Source organism: Bufo bufo, chromosome 9 (genome assembly GCF_905171765.1).
Source record: "Bufo bufo chromosome 9, aBufBuf1.1, whole genome shotgun sequence".
NCBI classification, from domain to species: domain Eukaryota; kingdom Metazoa; phylum Chordata; class Amphibia; order Anura; family Bufonidae; genus Bufo; species Bufo bufo.
Genome location: NC_053397.1, coordinates 21,323,757 through 21,351,696, shown reverse-complemented (window position 1 = coordinate 21,351,696; position 27,940 = coordinate 21,323,757). Strand labels below are relative to the sequence as shown.

Below are 27,940 nucleotides of genomic sequence, written 5' to 3'. Positions count from 1 at the left end.
GCTCAAATGGATGAGGTTTTTTTAAATGCCATTTCAGAGAAAATTGATTAGTTGCCACGAAGCACGAGGAAATTTGGCCATGGAATCTAAAAGGGTCAAATGTTTGCGATCCGCGTCATCGCCGGTCGCAGACATTAATACTAGGCCTCTGCTGTTTGAAACAGCCTAGACCCGGTGGCTATGGCGTTCGCGAGCGGGTACCATATTTAAATCCCCTCCTTCCACCATACATGTACAGCACTGGGACTCAAGGGGTTAAAACATGGATGTTCCTAGGGACAGACAGCAATCAGAGATATTAGAAACAATTATAGCCATATTAGTACATTGAGGGATGTATAAAAGAAAAATTGTTGCCCATTTATTTAAAGAAATTTTTAGAAATCTCCCGCTCTGGGTATAAAGTAATTAAAACAGAAATAACAGAAAAACGTACCTAGTTGCTTATAGCAACCAATCACAGCACAGCTTTTATTTTTCCTGGGCTCTCATTGGTTGCAACATGACCGCCAAAGCGTATAGTATTCGTTCAAGCTTGGATAAACAGGGGCGCTTTTTTCCAAAAAAAAAACAAAAAAAAAAAAACAGTGCCACCCCTGTCCACAGGTTGTGTGTGGTATTGCGCATTGACTTGAGGAGCAGAGTTGCAATACCACACACAACCAATGGACAGAGAGGGTGCTTATTTGAAGAAAACCCATGTTTGAAGCAGTTTTTTTAAATCCAGTTCCCCCTTTCGACCCAATAGTAAAAAATGCAACTCAATAAAACATGGCTATTAAAATTAAATTTTTACTATTTTATTTGTGAAAAAAAAAAAACTACAAGCAAGAGATTCATAAATAGACATTTCTAATTAAAGCGGGAAACAAAAGGAAAAAAAAAAGGAAACGAAAAAAGATAAAGAGGCTTCTAGGACGGCCGTGCACATGCTAGCAACAGTAATATATTAACATCTTTTTATTTTGCTAGACAAAAAGCAGTGTTTAATAAAAATCTTTTCTTCTGAAAACATTTAAAGACCTGTGAATTTCTGACCATTTCACAAAAAACCACCAACTGACACTTTTAAGCATGAATATAAAAAAAAAATACCGTAAAGTAAAACAAAAAACCCAAAAAAAATTAAGAAGGCTGAAAAAGAAATCCTAGATGCTTCAAAGACTGTACAGTAGGAACTGTCAAAAGCAGAATACAAGCCAAAAGGTTTACAAAGATCATGTCTGACAAACAAGCATTCTATAGGACTTGGCGGAAAAAAAGAAAAGAAAAAAGACCAAAAAAAAATTAATAAAGACAGAATGTAACCAGCTTTACACAGTAAATAAAGGTTACAAGTCGTACATAACAACAAAATTGATTGTGCATTGAAAACCTCTACGTTTCAATGTCTATCTAAATGTTGGCTCTGAAACCATGTTTGGTTACATACACACACAAAAAAATAAAAAAATAAAAAAAAAGTTTATTATATAGTCAGCAATTATTAAAATTTTCAATAATTTAAGATACAATAAGCTTAAAGACAAAGAAACAAAATAGTAAGGCAGGTGATAACACACACAGCGGGGTCAATTATTTAAAGTGCACCCATAGCCGAAGCGAGCATGATACTACGGCCTATCGACTCACTACGAACTGGTTCACTGGCCAAATTCTTAGTGAACGGACAGACGAGTATTAGGACCTCCATCTTGGAGTCATTTTAGAGGAACACTACAGGCAGAACTGATATACTATGTTATGCCTACTGCAGGGCCTGCATGGGCAGAACATGGTGCAAGCATTGAAAACATTTTCAGCAAGTCCCGCCCCTGCAGAACCTGCACTAGGCTTAACCCTATAAATTCTGCTTGCAGTAGACCTTTAATAGAGCATACTCTGGAAGCAAATCCCGTATTATAATATTAGGGAAAATGCGGTTATGAAAATTGAAGTGGCTCTAAATGTGGAGAACAAAGGCAACGGGAAAACTTTAAAGACAGTTTTGGACCAAACCAAGTGTTCTGATGGAAGGGGGAGGAAAAAAGAAAAAGATTTTTGAAGGCTTTACTATTTTATAATGTGATGCTTTAACTTGCACAAAGATAGCTATTTTCAGTGATATTTGAAGAAAAAAAAAAAAAATTATGAAACACTGTGCTCTGTGGTATAGCCCTGTGCCAGCGGACCTTCCTAGGGCCATATTTACCCACAATTACAAGGTTCTGTTACCAGCTGTAAATGAATACCAACCCGGGGAAGGAAGAAGACAATTTTCAAAATGTTTTTTTTTTTTTTTTAAAGAGTTCCTTTTGAGAAAACAGATTTCATGTTCTACATTTACAGAATATACAGCACAAGAAACAATTTAGAATATAAACCGGTTATTCAGCTGTACAAGTCGTTACATACACTGCAGGTTAGTTATGTAGGACACCTTTATTAAAAGGGTTTACAGTCTGTAGATCTTGGTGACCTTTCCAGTGCATAACTCGTCAATATCAGATCGTTGTGGGTATGGAAACGTGCCACCCCTGCCAATCAGCAATTTTTTTGTAGGTGTTGGAAAGAAAACTGTGGATTGAGCCAGAAGCAGAAACTGTCCACTGTGTAGTGGTCATGCCGAGCTGCAGTACACCACTACACAGTGGACCAAGACTTCTGCTTCTGGCTCCATCTACTGTTTTGTTTCCAGTGCTAGCAGCTGTCAAAAAAAACTGATCGGTGGGGTTGCCGGGTGGTGGACCCACATGCTCTTATATCCAGCGGAAAGGTCATCAATATCTACAAGTTGGCACACCCCCTTTAGGGCAAATTCCACCAACAGATCACACATTCTTTGGCTTGTGCACATCACTACAACGTCTAGGTTCCTTCTAGAAGTTTGGATCAACAGCTGGAGCCACTAACGTAGCCATAGATGTATCCAAACTAAAGAAGAACGTGGACACAATGTGTAACCTTGGCTTAAGCTCATTAATGTCCAATTTGGACAAAAATGTGGGTTGTTAAATTGAATGTCCATCCAAATCCTTCTACTCTTGAGGACAATTCTTTGAGGCCAAAGATGACTATATTCCTAGTCTAAAAAAAGAGTTTGCTGGGTCCTCTTCTTTTTTCTAGGGGCCAACAACAGGACACCTTAACCCAAAAACAACCCTCTTGCTTTACAGTAGATTAGTGGTCCACTTAGACTCTAAGACCCAAAGTGTAGATGATGAGCGCCTCCACACTTTCAAATTAACATGAAAATATAGGCTACTACTTGAACTGGTCATATGATTCTCAATAAATTAACTTTAATTGAATGTGAAGAGACTGGGACATGGTAGATGCCCATGCACATTAGATGAAAGCTGGATGAATCCACAGATTTTGGCTGGACCAGTTAATTATCTAATGTGTATTCGACTCTTTCCAGGTGGCAGATGTCTGGGGAAAGTATAAGGCGTGTTGGATTTCACTACTTGTGCATGGGGGAATTTGGAGTAATGGCTGATGGCCAAACAGGTGTTCATATGAGCACCTTAAGATGTTTGTCAGAGGTACTATCAAGTATACTTAATTTATGTATTGAGTAGCATGTTTTACCAACACAGGTAAACTTGTATAATTCATCTTTACCCACTCTAAGAGGAAAAGAATTTGCCAGAACATCACACAAGCCAATAAATTATAGTCATCTGAGGATGGACAACCAGTTGGGTATTCTCTTGAGGCCACATGTTATCAAATGTCAATATATCCATTACCAGAAAGAAACTTGACAATTGAATTTGCCAATACATCACAACAAGGTTGACACGGATACAATGGGTTAGCAGCGTGCGCGCACACACGTGCCGATTGTCTTAAACCAGGGTGTACGGTTCCATTAAAAACTATAATGACTTGACATGGAGCAGAAATCAAATTTATGGTAGAGAAACACGCATAGGTTTAATATGTAACTCCAAGAATTCAGACTTTTACCACAGCGTAAATCACATCCATAAAATATCTAAGTTATGTTTTACCTTGCGATACAAACAAAAAGTAAAGGCTGTAAACCATAAAACACAACTTTTTCCCAGAAAAGGCATTTTGTAAAATTCACAAAAATATATATTTTAAAGGTGCCTAAACCCAAAGCATAAGCAAACTGAAAAAATAAAAATAAAAAAAGAAGGTAAAATTAGACATATCCACCAGCCCACCTCAGCTCACCATTTTAAGGCTGGGAAGGAAAGTAAACCTTATGAAATGTTAATTCATTATTTGATCTAAAAAAATCCTGGAACTTTCAAGATTAGTGGACTACAACCCATGACTCTCCAGCTCCTACAGAACTCCAACTCTTAACCAGAGATCCACAATGGGCAGCCATTTATGGTTACCATAGAGCTGTGTTCTTCATCTCCCCAAGAAGCAGACAAGCTCTTGATGACAAAGCCATCCATACAACTTAAGAAAATGGTCACGACAAGTGTTAGGACAACTATGACTTCTGGAAGGTCATAGGTTGGATATTGAGCTCAAGGAAATAGAGGAAACTTAGCAGTACTAGTAAAAAAAAAAAAATCATAAGCCCAAGCGGAAGATGAGGAAATCTTGCAGAACTGTGTTTTTTATGCAAAGACTGAGAAAGGTCCAGTGCAATTAAGACTAGAAATCTTAGAGGACAATGAGGATGTGGCTTTCAGAAACCAAGGTTACATTGGTTAAAGATTGTTCCTACGAAGTCACATATATCAATCTTTGTCAGTAAATCTACAACTGCACATAATGACGGAAGCAGAATTCCTGGTAAAACTTATGGGTCCCAACTTCCTCAGCATTTAAAATGTACAGTAGAATTCTACTGACACAGTGTATTCTGGGGCACAAACGTTTCTGTGATGGCCAAGCTGTAGAAGATGTTACTCCACAATGAAAACCACCGTGGCCCCCATTTTGTGGATGCAATAAGTCAAATGTGACTAAATTAATTCCATTCTCAGAGCAAGCCTCTTTAGAACCTAACCCAAGAGTGATCTCCCCACTGACAAAACTACACTTTGAAAACATCTTCACATAAGACTTCTTACAAGCATGATGAACATGGTACATACTTTTGGAATGTTACAAGAAGCCTTTTCTTTGTCCAATTTTGGAATTTGTCAAGAATTTGAAATGACTGACTTTTAATGGACCAGTCATCTACACACAGTAAAGTATCTTGAGGCCTTATAAACCAAATAATGTGTCCTCAAAATGACTCCCTCCATTCTGTGTAGGTGATGGGTTGAATCCAAGACATTGCATATGCAATAATTTAGGTAACAGCCTATTAAAGTAATTGATGTGAGGTCTTCGTCCAAGTAGTTACGTCTTTTCAACTAATAGCCAGATGTAGGATTTTAATTACGTTACCAGGTTCATAAGTGCACCGTTGTCCATGACAACCAACAAACCAGTCTACATCTAATCTTCTAGTGACCTTTTTTTAAAAATTGTGGTTTCTGTTAAACTCATGTTCTATAGTGGCTTGATACGGCTATATAATTAGTCCTTGCAAAGTCACATATCTACCAACTGACACGGGAATAAATTGGGTTACTGGCACTTTCAAATGAAGTGGCCGCTAAATAAACGCAAGAGGAACCAATTTTTCAAGGCAACATGTAATAGTCACAAATACATATAAAGTTTCGGTACGTCTTCAGGAGCCATCACCTATCATGACAACAGTCTGAGGCATAGGAACTAGAATAAAAGGTTGGTTATATTGTACAGAGAATTTCCAGTACGGCCAATGTGGCCAGTCCACAGGGGACAACGTGGTTTGCCAATTGCCATCTCAAAACAGTTGGTTAAACCATCATACACTCACTGGTATCTTATATTTCTAAGATTGGTTTCATGAATGTATGACGGGTTGTGCCTCAACAAATCAGCAGGGTAAATACTGGTTCAAGCAACAGATGACAGGTCCAAGCGTCAATCTACAAAATGATTGTACCACCACTAGGCATCTCCCAATGCAATGCAACCATAGGGTCTGGTATACATTGGAAGAATTGTTCTGAACCAAATTAGACCCGGGGTCGTTGACCATGTTGTCCTGGGCCCAGGTTCCTGGATGGATTACCCATTTATTCATCTGGCCCAGAAGAAATATAATGGGAAAACAACAATCAAGGGCAACTGTCTCATTGATATTGCACCAACGCAGGCTCTGGACACTCTTGGGACGTGCTCTTGCTATTGCCAAGCCCAAAGGTATATTTCTAACCACGTAAAAAATTTGCATGGGCCCCATCATACTCAGAGTTTCTGAAACATATTGCACGACTCTATAAAGAGGTACAGAAGTGGAAAACTGGCAACCCCACTACAACCCCAATAGATGCTCATGCCACCAAATGGTGTCTACAAGGGTGGTCATTCCTATGGAAGCCTAGGCTGACTCAATCACAGTACGAATGTACATCGACTGAAAAGACCACCATCTTGCGTTTCTTTTCACATACATATTTGTGACTATTACAAACCATCCTTCTACTATTTTCACAAAGCCATAAACACTAATAGTTCGCCAATGCCCTAAGTGGACAACACGGGAAACACAAGTTGGTATAGAGGCTGGAACAAAGCGGAAGGTTCACACTTTTTATTGTCACCATCTTCTTACACCCTCAATCCTATACTGACCAACACAAATTCCTGGCACCAAAACGCGACAATGATCTAGTTTTCGGGCCCGTGTTAAAAATTTCACTTCACAGTGTATCAAGCACCAGTGTTTTTCTATGTATCGGTTTTAAATAACCATTTATTTATATATATATTTATATATTTTATATATATATATATAGATGTATAAAAATTGATAATATGCTGTATTACAGGAAAGGAGCTGGAGGTGGGCAAAACATGGGAAAAAATAGGACTCGGCAAATAAAGGAGTTGACAATGCAATAAATAAATCCCAAAAAAAAAAAAAAGAAAACCAGTAGATCTGTATAAAAAGTAGATTTAGGTGCACATCCAATTACCAATTGATTGCTCGGGAAATGCTATAAAATAATGGAATACGCAATTGTTAAGAGTCAATTCTTGACGGTATGATGGTTGCCAGGTTCCCAAGATGAGCAGAAGTGGTCTTGGGAGGAGCACTCATTAGGGTCCAGGAAAGGAACAAACCAAATTCAGTCTGAACAAAAAAAAGAAAAATAATAATAATCCAGGAATAGAAAGAGACGGGGCAGGCGGGTGACTGGGAATTCCTGACCACGATTCAGAGTCTCTTCTGCCCAATGTATGTGCAATGTTTTGTGTTTCTTTCAGAAAGACTCGTCGTTCACAACGGACATATCGCCCTTGGGGGTTGAGGAACGGGAGGAACCCTTGTCTGTGAATTCTGAGCCAGAGCCGCTCTGGTTCTGCTGTTCCGAGCCCGCACTGGAGGTGACTGTGGAGGACGAGGTGGAGGAAGAACGAGTCTTTTCTTTAAAGTCTGTGATAATTACGGTCACATTGCCCACCGTTACTGCAAGCTGCTGTGCAGTACTTCTGTCCACGTTCTTCAGCCTGGGCCTGTGGTAAGTAAAAAAAAGAAAGTACAGAATTACTGCTCTCAGACCTAAGTAACCTTCAAGAATGTTCCTAATGTAGACCAGAGAGAAGAACAACATTGAATGCACTGAAATCAGTTGGCCTCTACTTTTCAATAGTAACAAGGAGGGGATCTGTGGGTCAACGTGCCCTATAGACCCCTTTCGAATTTAGGCTACTTTCACACTAGCGTTTATTTGCGGATCAGTCATGGATCTGCAAAAACGCTTCCGTTACAATAATACAACCGCATGCATTCAGTCATGAATGGATCCGGTTGTATTAGGTCTTCTATAGCCATGACTGATCCGTCTTGGACACTATTGAAAGTCGATGGGGGACGGATCAGTTTTCTATTGTGCCGGATTGTGTCAGAGAAAACGGATCCGTCCCCATTGACTTAGATTGTGTGCCAGGACGGATTTGTTTGGCTCCGCACCACATGGCGGACAGAAAAACGCTGCAGGTGTCCGCCTCCAGAGCGGAATGGTGACTGAACGGAGGCAAACTGATGCATTCTTAGCGGGTCCTTTTCCATTCAGAATGTATTAGGATCTCACAAATGGAAAGCCAAAACGAGAGTGTGAAAGTAGCCTTAGTCAACTTTACTTGTGTTACTTTAGGACAGTGTTCAGAATCGATTCGTGTCTGAACAAAATTTTGTTAAAAATTTGGCAAGCCTGAAATGAGCCTAATCTGAAAAGGTTTGCTTATCTCTGCATGGGAGCACATTTGTTTTGTGGATGACTGGAGACATCAAGCATGTTCTTGGGGGCCCTGACACAAGCAATTGGGCCACCGTAGTGACTAGCCCTGAGCATTGTTATGACACACTGTGGGATCTGGACATCTATCTACACGGCATGGATGTCTATTGCTGATGGACTTCTTTGATCTCTTAAAGGGCTTCTGGACAATCCTTTCACCTTCACTTGAACTGTTCCTCCAACTCACCTTGAAGTGTGGTTAAAGTTACTGATCTTTGTTGCATTTGCGGACTGAATACTGTTCATTTCATTTTCAGGGTTTCTGTGTATATCCGGCTTTGGTCTGTGGGGATACAACCAACAACATTGTGCAGTTAGAATCTGTCAATGCCCATTGTGTCAAGCTATGACTAAGCTGTGCAATGCCAATCACGGGCTTCCGGACTGGCGTGGTTCTGTCTGCGCCACAGGAAACGTGATAATCGTTGAAGTTCCATTTGGTCTAATGGCCCATCAACTGCGAGAAAGTCAACTCAGGTAAAACTATCACATAGCAATATAAGGCAGATTTTGTTCATCCTAACCCAAGACCATCCATTTTTAATCTACCTTCTATAATCCAATGATAAAAGAAATTATAAAAAAAAGTTAGGTCCCTAAACCCAGTTCTTGGCTGGAGATTCAGAGAGATTACTGGAAGCATCATCTCTATGGGGAGGCATCTACTAGCCCTGCTCTCCAGACAATTGCTCTCTTCATCTTCAGCCAATTGTTCTTGGCAATGTTCAAGTTGCCGGAGGTCAGACCCTCCTCACCCCCACCAAACATACTTTTATAACCTACCTGATGATGAGTTAAGTAAAAGAAAAAAAGAAAGGTTTTTTTTTGGACAGATAAATCCTTTAAATTTTATTTCCACTGAGGGAATAACTCCACTTAAAAAAGGGACACTAAACATATCCTTGAACAGAACTAAAAAGACTTTTAGAAAGTTCTTGAAATCTGACTGAGCAGCTAGGGGTCTCCTCCTGGTGATGTCCATCTTTAGCTGGGGACCAAAAGAATATGGTTGATTGTCCCAACAGGTTTCCTAAACTTCATATTTCACAACAAAAGGGGCAGCAGTAAAAATTAGGTCTCCAGGACAAATGGAGAAGACTTTTTCCTTTAGATTTTAATAAGGAACAGTGTTGGACAGGATATCCCAGTTAGTTAGTATTTTTTATGCAGTATCCCTTTAAATGCAAATAGTGTACCTATTAACTTTTAGTAGAATGAGAAAAGTTAGGAAGTGCAAGTGTTTTTTTTTATTTTTTTGTGTGCACTTTCAGGGTTTAGTCTTCCTAATCTATGTCTATTCTTTACATGTCGTGACAAAAGAATGAGATGGGCGCTTTCAAGAAGTGTGAACACGTTGAGGGCTCCGTTACTTTCAACATAGTTATAAAATCCCGGACAGGTCCCTTTAAGGGAGTTTTCTTTATCTTCCCCTTTATAGCCCCACCACTAATAATCCCAATTAGGCTGTTGCCCAATGACAGTTTTTGAAGTGACGCCTCACGGGGCTGTAATATTAGATTTAAAAGGGAAGCTCCGAGCCAAGCGCATTCTCCGCACACACAAAAGCATCCTTCTCGTCCACGTACAAATATCCAGTGGCCAATATCTCCCAGAATTCCGCGGCTCCTCTGTTTTGGAATGTAAATTAGCCATTGAACCCGTGGCGGCGCATACACAGCCTCCCAATGTAAAGTAATTATGGGCTCTTCAGCCCCGAATTCAGAACGTTCCTCACACGAGAGCGCAAACAAAGACACTTTTATTCTCGGCACAATAAGGGTTTTCACTCCTCGCCTTAATTCGTACAGCTGCTCGGCCTGCCATGTTTACAATGACACAATTTACACTTATAGAAAACTGAATGTTTGTTGTCCGGGATGTAAGCGGGGCCCCGTTTTCTGTTCTCAGCCTTAATAAAAGCTTCTAAATAAACCGGGACCAGAATTCAAGCGATCAGCGATTTGGGACTAAGGAGAAAATTATAGTGTCGCAATTCTTCCAGTTACTGAACCGTGTAACGCGCGCGCACGCTCCCTGCTCTCATCGCGTACGTGACAGGAGAGGCCGCTCTGTAGGAGGCTTTCTACTGTGGATAAAACAATTTCCCTGCTATTTCCTACCCCTTGCTCTTTGGGGCCTACCAGATTCATGCAGAAGCTACAGAACGCTGCATAGGATTTTTCCGAAAAGAAGAGCACGGCGTTTGTCTTGGCCTATCCTCGGACAGGGCACACATTATCAGACCTACCAGAGTGGTCTGTGCAGTTCAAGGAAATGTGTCACCAAAAATGTTATCTACTAGTTAAAACCAGATGGCAACACAACTCTAATTTGTTTCTAATCTTTTTTTATTTTCTGATTGCAGATTTATTCTATTTCCTGATTATTGGGGCGGCCATCTTGCCTGAGATGTTCTTAACAGCATTAAAAACAATTGCTTTATTGCAGCCCCATGGGCAGTGGCGTACATAGAGAAGTAAGGGCCCCATAGCAAGGATCAAACCAGGCCCCCCCACACAGGACAGAAGGGTTTCTGCCTAAACACCTTTCACTGACCCTTGGGACATTTTTTTCCACTGCCTTATTTGCTAAAAGTTTTTCCTTTAGAGGGTAGAGTCCTGACCAAGTTTTCACCCCCAGTAGAAGAGGGGATGATCCCAACTGGGCCCCCTTTTGTCCTGGGTCGCATGGTCTGCCGCGATGGTAGTTACGCCCCTGCCCATGGGCCATAAACACAATGGATAGGAGGGGACCCTATTGACTTCTCTGGGCATGCTCTGTAACCTGTGCAGGGGTCGTTGTGCAAGGAGAGAAGATAAGATTTGACAATTCCCTATTGTGGATGGTGGATCATGTCTAATCTTATACACAGAGGTGATATCATTACAGGCAGGATTAGAATGAAGCAGATAACTGCAGTAAAGTGATCTGTACAGACCAAGAAGTGGCGCCTATTATAAAGACATGGTGGCCAGTGCGAAAACTGCAGAATTTTTGGTTTTAGCTTTAAATATAAAAAGTAACAAGGACAATTAAAAATATCAAAAATGATCTTAAATGTGTTAAACCTAAAAAAAAAAAAAGTGATTTAAACAGCAGGTCACTTTCTGATGACACAATCCCTTTACATTTCAGACCATTGCCCCTCTAGTGGAGAGGATAACCATGACCTAACATTGATATGCCTTCCCTGCCCTTCTGACCCTTCAAGTGAATCTCCACTTTTTATAATCATGTCGTTTTCAGGTCCAGCATTCTGTGTGGATTCATTTATTCATATATCTTTATTGCTAATTTAGGGCAGTTCTTCTTGGGGAGAGAGAGTCTTCGTCTGCGCGAGGAAACTTATAGGCCATACATGCGCCTTTGGAATTCTAGGAAGAAAGGGATGCAAATGAGCTCTTAAAGAGGACCTTTCACCAGAATAAAACATCTAAACTAAGTATACAGACATGTAGAGCGGCGTCCAGGGATCTCCCTGCACTTACTGTTATCCCCGGGCGCCGCTCCGTTCTCCGGTTATAGCCTCCGGAGTTTTTTTTCTCTCTCAGGCTATGAGCTGAGCGCTGCGATTGGCCAGCGCTACAGCATGGAAGAATGAGACGCCGGCAAATTCCCCTGGGTGGAGCCTAACTATGAAGATACCGGAGGCTATAACCGGAGAACGGAGCGGCGCCCAGGTATAACAGTAAGTGCAGGGGGATCCCTGGGCGCCGCTCTACGCGTCTGTATAGTTAGTTTAGATGTTTTATTCTGGTAAAAGGTCCTCTTTAGCAAGCTCTGCCACTATTGCCACCAGACGTAAGGCAGCTATCCTAGAAGTTAATATTTGACCCTATAAATAGGCCTTGAGACATGACCGATATTAAATAAGCCAGCATCTCATCTGCAGACATCTGCTCCGAGGCGATTGCTCCTCAACAGTGCAGAGCAGAGATTACTGGCTTAACTGGATGAGATGAGGGGCAATCACTTAGAAACAGCTGTCTGCAGATGAGATACTAGCTTATTTAATATCAGAGTTCTGTCTATTTATAGGGTCGAACATTGACTAATAGGGTAGCTGCCTTAAATCTGGTGGCAGAGCTGGCTAAGAGCTCATTTGCATCCCATGCTTTAACATAAACATGTCTATGTAGATCTAGGGCAAGGGCATGTTCACATCTGCATTGGAGGCTCCTTTCGGGAACTCGGTCATAGATTTTATCAAAAATATAGATATTCCAGTTCACACCTTCTACCCCCAATGTTATAGAGAACCCTTGTTCCTGGATCATTATAACCAAAATAATGTCTATCTATTTAGTTGGTATTGATAAACACAAGATAATGAGACAAGTTAATGAGTTAGGTTGAAGGACTACTTCAGGGAAGTTAGTTAAAAGGTTTTTTCAATATATTTTTACTGATGACCTATCCTCTGGATTGGTCATCAGTATCTGATCCATGGGTATCACTGCTCAGCTCTTGGAAAACCCCTTCAAGCAATTTTGTGCCTATTAGGTTCAAAAAGATTTTCACATGTCACATCTGACCAACATCTTCAGAGCAAGGTCGAACATACCATCAATGTAACTCCTGAACCTGCTATGGGGGACATGTAGCATCAATGACCAAGTTTAGGCTACGTTTTATCCCCTTGGGTGGTGAACCTGCATGGGGGAAACCACTCTGTATCACAGAAAGATGAGAAAGAGTAGACTTAGACAAAACGTTATGTAGTTCATCTCTCCTAGAAAGGTTTTGCTCAGACATGAGGGTGTGACTGGGCGACAGCCACCACCTGATAAAGACCATATTTATCTACACCAGGCATCCTCAAACTGCAGCCCTCCAGCTGTTGCAAAACTACAACTCCCAGCATGCCCGAACAGCCTACAGGTATCAGCCTACAGCATGGCATTGTGGGTAGTTTTACAACAGCTAGAGGATGCCTGATCTACACAGTGAAGCCTCCTCCAACTCAGTTTGGTGTATGTAAATGTATACCAAATGCACATTTTTGAGACATTTAAATGGCAGTGCCAGAGGACATCAGATGTTCTAAAGATTTTGTGGGCTTCAGAAACTCAAATATGGGTGGCTGCATAATGCCCTGCACCTACCGTGTCTTTTTGTAAGTTGTCTTTTTGACCACACTTGGAGTAATCTCCCGCTCCGGCTTTTCCTTTTCATGCTTCTCCCTTTCGACTTTCTGTTCTTTTCCAGGTTTCTCTTTATCAGTCTTCCCCTTCTCGGTTTTTTCTCTGTCCATCTTTTCCTTGTCTAACTTCTCACGGTCTAGCCTTTCACGCTCCAGTTTCTCCCGGTCCATTTTTTCCCTGTCTATCTTCTCACGATCTAATCTCTCTCGGTCTAGCTTTTCCATTTTTTCTCGGTCCAGCTTTTCCATTTTCTCTCGGTCCAGCTTTTCCATTTTCTCTCGGTCCAGCTTTTCCATTTTCTCTCGGTCCAGCTTTTCCATTTTCTCTCGGTCCAGCTTTTCCATTTTCTCTCGGTCCAGCTTTTCCATTTTCTCTCGGTCCAGCTTTTCCATTTTCTCTCGGTCCAGCTTTTCCATTTTCTCTCGGTCCAGCTTTTCCATTTTCTCTCGGTCCAGCTTTTCCATTTTCTCTCGGTCCAGCTTTTCCATTTTCTCTCGGTCCAGCTTTTCCATGTCCAGTTTCTCCTTTTCCGGCTTTTCCTTTTCTAGTTTCTCTCGGTCCGATTTCTCCTTTTCGGGTTTTTCAATCTTCTCTTTTTTCTCCTTCTTTGGAGGTGGCGGGGTGGCATACTGCTGGGCAACTTGCTGCGCCACCAATTGGGAGTTTATTCTTGGCTTCCTAGAAAGAATCACAAAATGGAAATATTAGAGATACTCAAAAAAGGCAAACGATACAGATCTTACTTTATTTTTTGTTCATTTTGAGCTCATCTGCATACTTTTATTTTCCTCCATGAAGCATTGCCTGAAAATAAGTCTCCATACAACACCACGTCTTCAATAAGATTAAGTAACCGCTCCCCCCAAGCTACGATAGGCTCACAAAGTCAAATGATCCAGAAGTAAAGGCTCCATTTTTCTCTAAAAACTGCAGGTGGCCTTTTTACAGAAACTGAAGCCCTGGGAAACCACTTGCATACCTTTCCCATAGACAATTTCCTATATGCTCCCTAAATTCATGTTAAGAAATGCTCTAGAATGCAATTTTTTCCTGAAAGGGGATAAACTTATCACAACTAGGAATGAGTGAATCGACTTCGTTCTAACAGGGAGCTCCGTACAGTATTAGAATGTATTGGCTCCGATGAGCCGAAGTTATTGCTTTGCGAGACTTCGCCCAATAACTTCACAAATTAATTTGTACTGTAAAAAAAAACAATTTCCCAAACTCTGGTTCGGTTCCAAGTATTATGTACTTATACGTTAAAGGGTGGCCATACTGCGATCATCTTGCAGTGTGATAATGCTGTCGATTGCCCGATAAAAAATCTGCGCTTGCCAGAGGCAGATTGTGCGGTCTAACAGCAAACCACTAAACAGTATGGGGACGAGAGATGGCATGGTGATCGCCCCTCCCCATACTGCAGGGGAGATCGCTGCATGTAATAGCTGCAGTCTCCTCTTCTAGATAGCAAGCGATTGCCGGAAGGGAATCGCTTGCTGATCTGCCTGTCTAATGCAGGCTTTAGTCCACTCTACTCATGGAGAACACTTGCACACTTGGCCAAACTGAGCTTTCATGTGTGTGTGTGGAGGGGGGTTGCCTACAGTATACATATGGTCATGAAAAGATTCCACGGATATGGTCGGCAGCACATTAACGGTCAGACAGCGGGAGCGGCTAGGAGAAGTATCAGCCGCGTTGTGCTACTTTCCATCAGTGGAACAATTGAAAGAAGATACTTAAAGTCTGAGAAGAGGCGAAAGCGTCCAAAGCTAATCTCCCATTCAAAGCACGTCAGTTTCGAGCAGTGCCTCCATCGCGGCACAGCATTACTCTACACAATAGGTGCTGCCGCTCGTCTCCAAGGAGTCGGGATGATTATTTTGTCTCAGGAGTGACAGATTTTATACTTATTGACTGAAATTGTGAGAAGAGAGGAAGGGAGGACGAGTATAACCGGTGATGGATCTTGGAGAATTGGATCACTCATTACAACCCCCGAAATTTTTATTCGCCTTTGGATGCTGAGGGGTTTTGGCGCTAGGAGTGCTGAGCAGAAACCTTCTTTAATCTAACGGTCTTCAAAAGACAAGATGTTAACCTTAAGGATACTCTATTTATTCACTTGGTTTAAGGTTTCAGGAGATTCAAAGCCCCTAGAGAACGAGTCTAAACCTCCACATGTTGGCTAAAAGAGAACATATGTGCAGTGACCCGGAGCATCACTGCCAAGGGTTAACATTGGCTATTAAGGGTTAATGTATTTCCACTGTTGTGTAATGCGATTCCAAGAGCTGAAATGGGAAAAGAGCTTAGTTATTGTGCCCTTCTTGGCAGGAGGCTGGCTGGACCCTGTCCCCTCCAAGGGATGAGCTGTGTAGTCTTATTGCATCATCCAGTAAGTCTAGCCCTGGCAGCTGAAATGTTAGGAGCTGCACGAGTCTGTGCAGTATGAGGCCTTCTACAGAGGTTCTCCATCATGGTAAGGACGTGCCACACTCCTGAGAGAAAGAGGATAGATATTCAGATGGTATAGGGCCACACAGGACTGTGCGTGATAGCAAAGGCAACACTTGTTTATGGCTATGGACTGCGCTTGTGGAATGGGTTAATGGCCCCTGGCATCCACCACACTTTTACAACAGATTAGTTACCTGTTGGAAGATCTACACCCGCTGTGGGAACTTCAGTACATATTATTGATTTGCATGCCTTTGGTCAATTTGGGAAGTTGTCTGGACTTGACAGACTACACAGCCTTGGAAAGATTGTGTAATTTGGAGACTGACCTTTTCCTCACAACTGTTATTTGCCAAGAGTACCTCAGTAAAGCTTGTGGGACTTGTTACTCTACACAGGCCTACTTATGATCTAGCACCCGACACCTGCACTGCTGCGAACCGTTGCATTGCCTGCACCGTCAGGGCATCCAGCCTTGTACTCATCTACCCAACATCAAGGGTACCCCACCTAACACCAGGCAGAAGCTACAACATCAAGGAGTGCTTTGAGAGAGAAAAGGGTGCGCCCTCCATTCACTGCACGGCCCCATGAAGTAAGGGCAGCCACCATGAACCACTACCATGGCCACAACCACCATTCCCATCCTCTTTCCTGCGCCTCCCCTCCAAAATGCTGCCTATGTAGCAGTGCAAGAACCCAGAGAAACTAGTGGACATGTATAGTTCCTATTTCTCTAAAGGGTCATTAACTTTTCCAAAACTTGATATGTCATAAGACATATCAAAAATTTTGATCAGTAGGGGTCTAAGTGTTGAAATCCCCACCGATCCCTAGAACGAGGGGAGAGAAGCGCTCACATATCACGCTCTCTCTCTCCTCACTGCGGAGGATGGAATGAGGCAGGACCATGGACTTCTATGGAGCCCATCTTGTGCAGCATGGAGAAAAAGCACGCACTTCTCTCCTCTTGTTCTAAAGATCGGTGGGGTCTCAGACCCCTATCGATCTAAACTTTTGATACGTCTCTAAGACATATAAAATGTTTTTTGAATAGTTTGTAACCCTTTAAAGGGCACCAGACACCTAAACAAAGGAAAGCAGCCATATTTGTTTGGTTGAAGCATTATTTCTATTGTGATTTTACATTGAGCACAACACGGCCGACACACATCGAATGTGTATGACCAGCTCTGGAGTAGACAGTTGAAAAACATGGCAAATTTATCACAGTGGTTCATGTCCTGGATGATAAATTTGGCACAGCTTCAGACTCTTGTCTAACTTTGCACAACCCACCGGCTGGCTTAGTTTGTGCCAAAAGTTTGGTGCGGAGTGGCACAACTTAGGCAATGTTACTCTGTCCACCAAGGAAAGATTGGGTTCTAGAGAGGTTGATGTCCAAAGCTGGCCACAGACTAATGTATTTCAACTCCACCAACAGTCGATATCTGCCCGACCAATCGAGGCACCACTAGTAACCTCTTGGAAAACCCTAAAATGTTTGAGCAATAGTCGGCATTTAAATATTAATGCTAATAGGATCATATGTGGCTCAGCTCTTGTCAGACCTGTGACGAGAACTAGGCAATATAAAAGACGTACTAAAGGAACCAAGTTGACTTGTTCATCAGAGAGGACATGGCTGGTCAAATTACCTTTCTCACAACCGTGTATTTATCACCTAGGGCAATTTTGGTTAGTAAGGATGAACAATATATCATGTGCAGTGCTAAGAAAAAGGACGGTGTACCTTGCTGATATAATAAAACTTAATCATCAAAAATGCCAATAGGTCAAAGGGGAAGAGTTCATTGACCTATGACTAGACAAACCATGGTGGGTGAAAAGTAAGGAAATTGGATTGCAAGGTGTCAATGCTTTGAAAACCTGTCTGGCTAATAAAACAGAGGAGAGATACTAAGGATAAGGCACTTTAGAGAACGACAATATTAACAAAAATTCCAAAAACATTCCAAAATCTTTAGCACCCCGATCCTGGGATTTGTGTCAGCCATCAGAACTAGTCGAACAAAGGACACCAAACATCTTATCGGGATGTCATGTCCTGGCCTCAAAACGACCCTCCAGTCTCAAATCTAAATTGGAAACTTATTATATTTGGTGCCCATTCCCAACATCTGGTCCAAAATGGTCCATCTTATATTCAAAATGATCGATGGAATTGCCCTCAAGAAGATGCGTCTCATCCTCTCCATTGCCCCGGGATGAACCAGTGCCAATGTCAGCATTGTGTCCATCCCCTTGGTGTCTCCCACTGCAGTTGTCAATGCTGGTTCATGGTGCCACACCTGTCAATGGGACTGCGCCTGGTATTGCAGCTCAATCTCCTTCACTTCAATGGAGCTGAGCTACAATACCAGACACAACCCATGGACAATTGCAGCACTGTTTTGGGAAGAAAACAGTCATGTTTTTCTACTCTTGGACAAACCCTTTAAACTGGTCATACCATGGCTCCAAATTACAGCAGGGTATAACAATCAGATCGAGAATCGGGTAGGGCAGAGCAGACAAAGCGAACATGCGAGGTAGATGATCCTTCAAGCTTTCTACAGCAGCAGAGAAGTAGGCCGTTCAGTGCTGGAATATGGATACAGAACACATACTTGACCCCGCTTGATTATCCAGAAGGTTTGATGATCCAGCAGCTATGCCGCCGGTGCCAGATTGAAATAATTCTACAACGTAAGTCAAAAACTCTTCAGAACCCAGGAAATGTGCTCAGAGACTCTTGAAATTCTCTACGCTGCCATTTATAAGCCTCAGATCGCCTCCATCTAGTCTACAGCATGAAGTGCGCTTCTAAGCAGAGCCCAGGCGTATAAAAGAAAGGAAACATGGAGTCAAGGGTAATTGTCACCAAGTGCTTAGCAACTTGCTGCAGAAGAATCTTGTTACGATGGCCTGTTCTCTTGACCCTACATTTTTAATTAGCGCTGTCTTATAGATACCGATAAGGACTGGAACATAGAACATCTCTGGAAAAAGAAACTAAATCTGTGGCGTTCGTCCCTGAGCAAAGTGCGATCTCTGAGCTGGAGACACTTCTTGCTCTAAAAGGAAGTCGGTGGAATTCTGCAATTAGAAGGCACTTCCTATGTCTATCTCTAAAGGGCCAATGCCCATGACAAAGCCTATGTATAAGTCCTGTATGGCGTCACATGGATGGCCTAGTCACTAGTGGTTCCTATTCTGGACTTATATATATATATATATATATATATATATATATATACATATACACACACACAGTACAGAGTAGACCAAAAGTTTGGACACACCTTCTCATTCAAAGAGTTTTCTTTATTTTCATGACTAAGAAAATTGTAGATTCACACTGAAGGCATCAAAACTATGAATTATATACATAACAAACAAGTGTGAAACAACTGAAAATATGTCATATTCTAGGTTCTTCAAAGTAGCCACCTTTTGCTTTGATTACTGCTTTGCACACTCTTGGCATTCTCTTGATGAGCTTCAAGAGGTAGTCCCCTGAAATGGTTTTCACTTCACAGGTGTGCCCTGTCACGTTTAATAAGTGGGATTTCTTGCCTTATAAATGGGGTTGGGACCATCAGTGGCGTTGAGGAGAAGTCAGGTGGATACACAGCTGATAGTCCTACTGAATAGACTGTTAGAATTTGTATTATGGCAAGAAAAAAGCAGCTAAGTAAAGAAAAACGAGTGGCCATCATTACTTTAAGAAATGAAGGTCAGTCAGTCAGCCGAAAAATTGGGAAAACTTTGAAAGTAAGGGCTATTTGACCATGAAGGAGAGTGATGGGGTGCTGCGCCAGATGACCTGGCCTCCACAGTCACCGGACCTGAACCCAATCGAGATGGTTTGGGGTGAGCTGGACCGCAGAGTGAAGTCAAAAGGGCCAACAAGTGCTAAGCATCTCTGGGAACTCCTTCAAGACTGTTGGAAGACCATTTCAGGGGACTACCTCTTGAAGCTCATCAGGAGAATGCCAAGAGTGTGCAAAGCAGTAATCAAAGCAAAAGGTAGCTACTTTGAAGAACCTAGAATATGACATATTTTCAGTTGTTTCACACTTGTTTGTTATGTATATAAATTCCACATGTGTTAATTCATAGTTTTGGTGCCTTCGTAGTCATGAAAATAAAGAAAACTCTTTGAATGAGAAGGTGTGTCCAAACTTTTGGTCTGTACTGTATATACACATATACATACACACACACATATATATACATATACACACACACACACACACACACACACACTTTTTGATACCATACTCTCCCCTAGAAGCAAACCTCCTAGGGTCAAGAGACCGACAAAACATGCAATGCGATGGACATACCACCATTGTTTTCATATGAAATCAGAGAAAAACTAAATATTGAAGGTCAGAAGGTCTGTAGAAATTCTGAGGCTCGCAGGGGTACAGTATGGGCCCATAGCAGCCTATAGGTGTTGTATTATAGATCCATAGTCCAAAAATAACACACACCTCCCCTATACCATCATGTCCTTCGGTCCAAAATTCTGTGCAGATTAATTTCTTAAAGAGCACCTGTCCACAGGATCAATGTTGCGTGACATATGCCTGCAGCCACCACTAGAGGGAGCTTCAGAGCTTACTGCCTACTGTTACATTGAAAACAACTACACAGTTAGCAGCCAGCTCCCTCTAGTGGTGGCAGAAGGTAACCAACAGGTTTTCTTTTATAATAGGGTTTATGCAGAGGATTTGGAGCTCTATATCACAAAAAAATAAAATAAAATATAGGATGTATTAAAGTGCGCTTGTCAGCAGGGTCAACCCTATTAAACCAGGCATAGTGCCAGGTAAGGGTGATCCTACTGATTTAAAAAAAAACTAAAACTGACTTCTGAAAAATCAGTTGTGGCGTAACCGATAGAAAAATAACAAATTACCCTTTAGGCAAATGAGGGCTTCAGTCTGCTAAGGGGCGGGGCCTTGCCCCTCAGTGCACCTTAGCTCTTCATCTTTCCCATGCTGACCCCACCCCTTGGTACACTGCAGCCCTCATTTCCATAAAAAAAAAAACGGTCTTCTCTTCAGAACGCCTCAACTGATTTTCACAAGGTATTTTAATTAGCAGGATAAACCCTACCAGGAAGTATGCCTAGCTTCATAGGGTTGATCCTTCTGACAGGTGATCTTTAATATATATCTTTCCAGCATTGGGAGCTATGTTTTGGTTATACAGAGTTCCAAACTCTCAACATAGTCCCCTTTCTAAAATATTGATTGCTTACTGCCACCACTAGAGGGAGCTCACTGCATACTATGCAGCTGACTTCAATGTAACAATAGGCAGTAAGTTCTAAAGCTCCCCCCTAATAGTGGCTAAAGGCATATGTCACGGCCCATGGTAAAATATACAGAACTGTAGGCAAAAAAAAAAAACTCCTGCCTGACGGGAAGGGGTTTCCTCTGTGCCAGCTGTGAGGACTGTCTGGATGGAAGAAACGATCACAATGGGCATTGCCCTCCTGAATCTTGTGACATGCTATGTAGAGGATATGTTCATAAAGAACCGTAAAACTGTGGTCAGGAGACACCCGAAGCAACAGCCATGTTGTCCCCTCTACTATACCCTGGCAACTACAATGCCCGCTGCCTGCACATGCTGGATTACTTAAAAAATAATTCAGATTCTTTATGCATCTGGGTTAAGAGGATTAGCTGGGAAGCAGCTAGCCTGCACGCAAAATATTAATGCTACAGGTAGGAACACCTCATAAGTTCTGTCAAGTACCTGCCGCCATCTATACTGGTGGCAATGTTTGCTGAACGTCTTGGTAGAAGTCCTGTGCCAAAAGCTGTGCAACATAATTTTGGCTATGCTATGGTGCAAGTGCCACAGCACCTTCGTAGTACTGTGAGGGGACAGGTAAACCAGGAGGGGGGCGTTAAAGAAGAAACATACTTTTTGCAAAATGTGACACCCAAGGACAGGGTCAAACTCTTCCGACCTCTTGTGCAATACACGGGTGCGGGCCGTTTGTGCACCGCATCACGGATGCAATCCAGAAGGTGCGGAACGGAGTGCTTGCGTGGGGTTTCTCTCCGTGCCGCCGCATGCACTACTTTTTTGCAGAGTGGACCGTTAGATCCAGATTGTGGCCCCTATTCAAGTAAATGGGGTCCTGCTTCCGCATATGGCGGCCCTACGGTCAGGCTCGGACTGGCCCACAGGGGTACAGGGGAATCCCCCGGTGGGCCCCTAGTCTCCCACCTCCTGTACCAAACAAGTGGCATATAACACAATAGACTTACTGCACTACATACATATATATATTCAATGTACAGCACCTCAACCAGCCTATGGTCATAAAAAAAACTTGATTATTAAAAAAAAACTCCCCAGTTTATTATTATGGATACGATCAGAGCTGAGACGACTTCTAGTATAGAGGAAAGCTACCAGTGTCCTCTTCTCCCCAGGACCTACCTTCTCAAAGTTGCTGCAGGGACCCTCATATTCAATCATCTGGTAGCATCTTGCTGCTGTGTGAGCAGGTAATATTTAAATGTATCCGTACGGTGGGCCCCCAAAATACATTTTACTGGTGGGCCCTAGGCACTCCAGTCCGACACTGCCTACGGTTGGTGCCCGCAGCACGGGCTTACCCAGCCCCTTAGGGCTCATGCACATGAACGGATTTTCTTCCAGTGCCCGTTCCGGTTCTTTTTGCAGACTGTATACGAAACCATTCATTTCAATAGGTCCGCAAAAAAAAAGTAAGTTACTCCGTGTGCATTCCGTTTCCGTAGGTCTGTTCCACAAAAAAAAAAAATAGAACATATCCCATTATTGTCCACATTACAGACAAGGATAGGACTGTTCTATTAGAGGCCGGGTGGTCCGCAAAATATTGAATGCACACGGATGTCAGCCGTATTTTTGCGGATCCGTAAAATACATACAGTCGTGTGCAAGAACGCTTAAAGGAGATATACCCAGGGGGAATCCGCGTGAATGCAAACTGTAAATCTTCAGGTCTGGATAGCCTTATAATGCTATAATGTCGTCCAGTATTAGAAAACATGGTTGCTTCCTCCCAGAAACAGCGCCACATCTGTCTGCAGGATAAGTCTGGCATTGCAATTAAGCTCCATTTAAGTGAATGAGGCTGAGCTGTAATACCACACACACACACACTTTTTCTTTTTAGGAAGAAAGCACCCATATTTTGCTAACCACCCCTGTGTCTGCTTTCCAGACAGAAGATGCAAAGGGTCACCAGTATCTGTCTGAAGACCCCACAAACGGCATAGACCTTTGCTTCCTATACAATCCCTATGCATGTGAATGGGGGAGGGGGGGGGGGGGGGAGAACAGAGTTAACCCTGTGTCTCAAACTGAAAAACTAATAGATAAGATTTTTTTGTTATATTCGCAGACAAATGCCAAATCCAACATCTTAGGCCAAGTGTGCGGCGAACAAACAGGGCCTTCACCCGTAAACGCCCACAGCTCTTGACACAGCAGGTGTCACCATGTAAGGGTGGGTTGACACTAGTGTTAGGGATTCCGTTATGGCTTTCCGTTATAACATGGTTATAACGGGAAATAACGGAATCCATAATACAGCAGGACGGATCCGTTCTTCTGCCCATAGACTTGTATTATGACGGAAGCCTTTTAAAAGGCATTACATTTGCTCTCCGCCCTAATAGAAGACTATGGGAAAGCATAACGGATCCGTCTGGGTCCCGTTACGCAAGACGGAAAACAAAGTCCTGTCCACAGGACTTTGTTTTCAGTCTTGCATAACGGGATCCAGACGGATCCGTTTTGATTCCCATAGATTTCTATTAGGACAGAGAGCAAACGGAATGCCTTTTAAAGGCTTCCGTCATAATACAAGTCTATGGGCAGAAGAACGGATCCGTCCTTCTGTATTATTGATTCCGTTATTTTCCGTTATAACGGAAAGCCATAACAGAATCCCCAACGCTAGTGTGAACCCACCCTAAGACCACGCACAAGGCTCAGGCCTGCCAGCGGCAGAGTTTATGGTTCCTGAACTTTGTCACCAGCACGTCAGTAAAAAACACAGATGGATGTGTGCAAACAGAGCCGACACAACAAGTCTTTCATGGGTTCATAAAAATGAAAACCAGCGAGAGAATTCCTTCCAAGTCAAGTGCAGAAGGAGATACTACAAGTCTGCAAATGCATCAATCTCAGGGCTCAGGCAGTGAGTCAGTACAGTAATGTCAGCAGACAAGTCCATACCACTGTGCCCACTGCACAGAGTCACTCAAATTGTGAGAAATATGTATGGCCTCACAGCAGTGCCGTAAAGTAGCTCCAGTCGCACGGCAGTGCCGTAAAGTAGCTCCAGTCGCACGGCAGTGCCGTAAAGTAGCTCCAGTCGCACAGCAGTGCCGTAAAGTAGCTCCAGTCGCACAGCAGTGCCGTAAAGTAGCTCCAGTCGCACAGCAGTGCCGTAAAGTAGCTCCAGTCGCACAGCAGTGCCGTAAAGTAGCTCCAGTCGCACAGCAGTGCCGTAAAGTAGCTCCAGTCGCACAGCAGTGCCGTAAAGTAGCTCCAGTCGCACAGCAGTGCCGTAAAGTAGCTCCAGTCGCACAGCAGTGCCATAAAGTAGCTCCAGTCGCACAGCAGTGCCGTAAAGTAGCTCCAGTCGCATAGCAGTGCCGTAAAGTAGCTCCAGTCGCACAGCAGTGCCCAAAAGTAGCTCCAGTGGCACAGCAGTGCCGTAAAGTAGCTCCAGTGGCACAGCAGTGCCGCAAAGTAGCTCCAGTGGCACAGCAGTGCCGTAAAGTAGCTCCAGTGGCACAGCAGTGCCGTAAAGTAGCTCCAGTGGCACAGCAGTGCCGTAAAGTAGCTCCAGTCGCACAGCAGTGCCATAAAGTAGCTCAAGTCGCACAGCAGAAGTGCTGTAAAGTAGCTCCCATACCACAGCAGCACCTAAAAGTAGACCCAATCCCACAGCAGCGCCGTATTGTAGTTAGTCACACAGCAGTGCCATAAAGTAGCTCCTGTCACACATCAGTGCCGTGAAGTAGTTCTCATTGGGAACCCAGTGCTAAATCATTCGTAGACAACGTGAAGTACTTCCAGTCACACAGCGGTGTGCACAGTTTAATTACTTGTACCTCCTGAATGAAGCTTCAGGAAAGTTGGCAAGCATGGTATATGGTCACCTTGGTCTGCAGTCATAAGTGGCAAAGGGTGATAGATGTTTTACGTTCCAAGTCTGGTTCAGTGCACTCAGGAAACAGGCATAGAGTTGAGCCATCACAAGGTCTCCCTAGCTGGATTATGGTATATGAAGTCCCTACAGTTCACAGACCTGTAAGCACTGCCATATTGTGCCTCCTAACCCATTTTTCGGTCACGTGTACGAGTCCTAAAACTCTCTCAGACTGGCAAAAAAGGACAATGTAAAATAGGAGTGGAGTCAAAATGCTAAAGGATCTAATTTTTGATTTTACCAATTACACATTTAGCGTAACTCATCCACCTTAATTCATGGTCAATCTATAAACTTTCCAGGACATTTGTGAACAGCAAAGTTATGGAATGAAACCCAAGACTCCAAGGGGAAATGTAACTAGATCCACGTTGTCTCTATACTTGGATCTCTAGTAAACCAAGTCAAATATGTGCTAAATGTTTTAGAGCAAGCAACCAGTCTAGAGCAATGTTCACATTTCACGTTGTCCCCAGCAGAACAGTAAAATCCTTGCTTATTTTAACAAGTTAAAGTCCATCCGAGAGGCTCGATGCAATTTGTTGAGTATTTCTACCTAACCAAACACAATCTGCTTTCAATAACATCCACATGTTCAGTGTAACTAAACCCCGCACTATTTCTAGGGATTAAGTTGTCCTCATACGTTGTCCTTGTGACTGACTACATATGGAAGAAGTTCTCCTGTGAAATGGTTTACATGTGGACGGTGATTATGGTTTCTTTTGAAATGTCTGGCCTACAGAAAAAAAAAAAATGTGATGCTGGATTACCTGACCAAAGCGAGACTCTCCGCCACCCGAGGCAAAGATTCAGTTCCCTGCCCTAGCCTTGTACCCCGTGCTAAGGCAAAGTGGTACCTAAAACCCAAGGCACAAAGATCTCAGTAACTTCATAGTGATCAACATAGAGCACACTTATGGTGCTGGTGCTCAGCTACTCCTTTGACCTCTTGAAGGACACTATGAACTTTGGTTATCCTGAGCACAACTTTTCATAATTTTGCATCTCCAGTTGCCCAAAAGGATTACGGCCAACGTGAGTTGCCACCATTATGGGACCCATTAGCAGTTTTTACATACTATGTAGACCCTTCAGTCCAATCAAACATGCTATTTTATGGATGATTTTCACCTATCTACGTAGCTTAAAGATTCACTAACCTAAACCTTACGATTTTGTTGGGACCACATGACCATCTAAAGTGTCTAGTGGCCTTCAGACTTTCCATGATGACAAGTCTGGGGAAGTATCAGAAGTTAGATTTCAGCATGTCCAACCCTTTCGTTCGCAAGGCAGTTGACTTGCCATCAGAAGTGTCTGGCAGTGGCTTATTCTTCTCACTCTATTGAGAACACACACACTCAGCTAAGTCAAGAGTTTGTGTGACCCATTGGTAAGGTCAGTGGAACCTCAATCATGGTTCCAAAGATTTCACAAGAGATGACTGACATGAGGGAGGAAGGGTGAACGAGGACAAGATCAGCAGCACTACGGACTGACTCCTGAAGAGGACTCATTCGATTTGAGAAAGGTCTACATATTCAAGGAGTCCAGGCCCTGAAAATGTTTACAGTCACTCTCCAAAATTGTTGCCCACAATTAAATAACTTGACAGTAGTCCATCTGTACTGCTTATCTGTTCAGGTTTGGAAGAGATGTCATGTATGCGGATGACAGGGAGACCTCCTCAGCCTCTACCATTTGGTTACTTGCTTTAACTGGAAGGTTTCGAAGATAGAAAAAAAATGGATGCCCAGGGGGAAATGAGAGATGTAAAATTGGTCCTCAGAACACCTTAAACCTTCAGGGAAGAAGGTATGAATGAGTAGAGATCTACATAAGGATGGCAACGTTTATGTAGGTTTCACACCCAGGGGCATTCTTGATCAGAGCATGCTCATGGTCACGGTTAGTGCTGTGGGACAATAATGTGCCTTTTGTTTCCACAATTCCTTGGAAACATCTCTGCATACATAGGACCCAATTGGACGGTCCCATACTTGGTTTAGGGCGGGATATTGCTAGTCACTGAAGTGACACAGAGGGTGTATGAAGAAACCACGCTCAATGGGAAAAAATATGCAAATTAGCTCCTACCAACCAAACCAGAGGCAACTATCTATAGACAGACCCTGATGAGGGGGCAAAACCCCCAAATGGTGCTCCCGTAAATGATCCCTGCTTTTACTGATGAGGTGCAAAACTCCTCTCTGGTTTTCAGGTTTGGGCTAATTTGCCTATAATAGAATATAAATTAGCAATTAGTAGAAACACTTGCTTTTACACAAATCGCTCATGAATAACAGATTGACAACTAGTCTTCACGCCCATTCATTACAGCCAACGAACGGAACGATAATCCTTCACGAATGCTCAGGAGATCTGTCAGGTCTAACTAAGAGGACCATCAATTTCATGAACCAGTCTGAAAAATTGTACAGTAAATGAAGCGTATGTGTCGGCAAAAAATAAAATAAAAATCTCTTTCAATGGCTACTTTCTGGTTAGAGGCCATGCTTTCCTACGGCGGGTGGACTGTAGCTTACAGGAAACACACATTTGGAAGGATTATAGGGGGTTTCTAGGATATTACAATAATGGATGATCGGACGATCAGGAGAACGATGGGGCAGTGGCTTCACTGGAGCGCCATCAATCAGCACAGTGACATTCATACAAGTGTGGCTGTGCCCGGTACTGCAACTCAACCACATTCACTTAAATGGGCCAAGCTGCCACACCGTCAATGGACACGAAAA

At 42.8% G+C, this 27,940-nt stretch overlaps 1 protein-coding gene across 1 annotated transcript in view; it reads right to left on the bottom strand.

Moving 5' to 3' along the window:
- Positions 1-814: 814 nt before the first annotated feature.
- Positions 815-27,940, bottom strand: part of LOC120978619 (RING1 and YY1 binding protein) — a 64,582-nt gene continuing 37,456 nt past the window's right edge. Inside the window, exons 3-5 of the mRNA XM_040406872.1 lie at positions 13,430-14,146; positions 8,512-8,607; positions 815-7,539 (exon numbers count right to left, since the gene is read on the bottom strand). Coding sequence (XP_040262806.1) covers positions 7,287-7,539; positions 8,512-8,607; positions 13,430-14,146 — 1,066 coding nt within the window. The 3' untranslated portion in view covers positions 815-7,286. The remainder of the gene's footprint in view (positions 7,540-8,511; positions 8,608-13,429; positions 14,147-27,940) is intronic.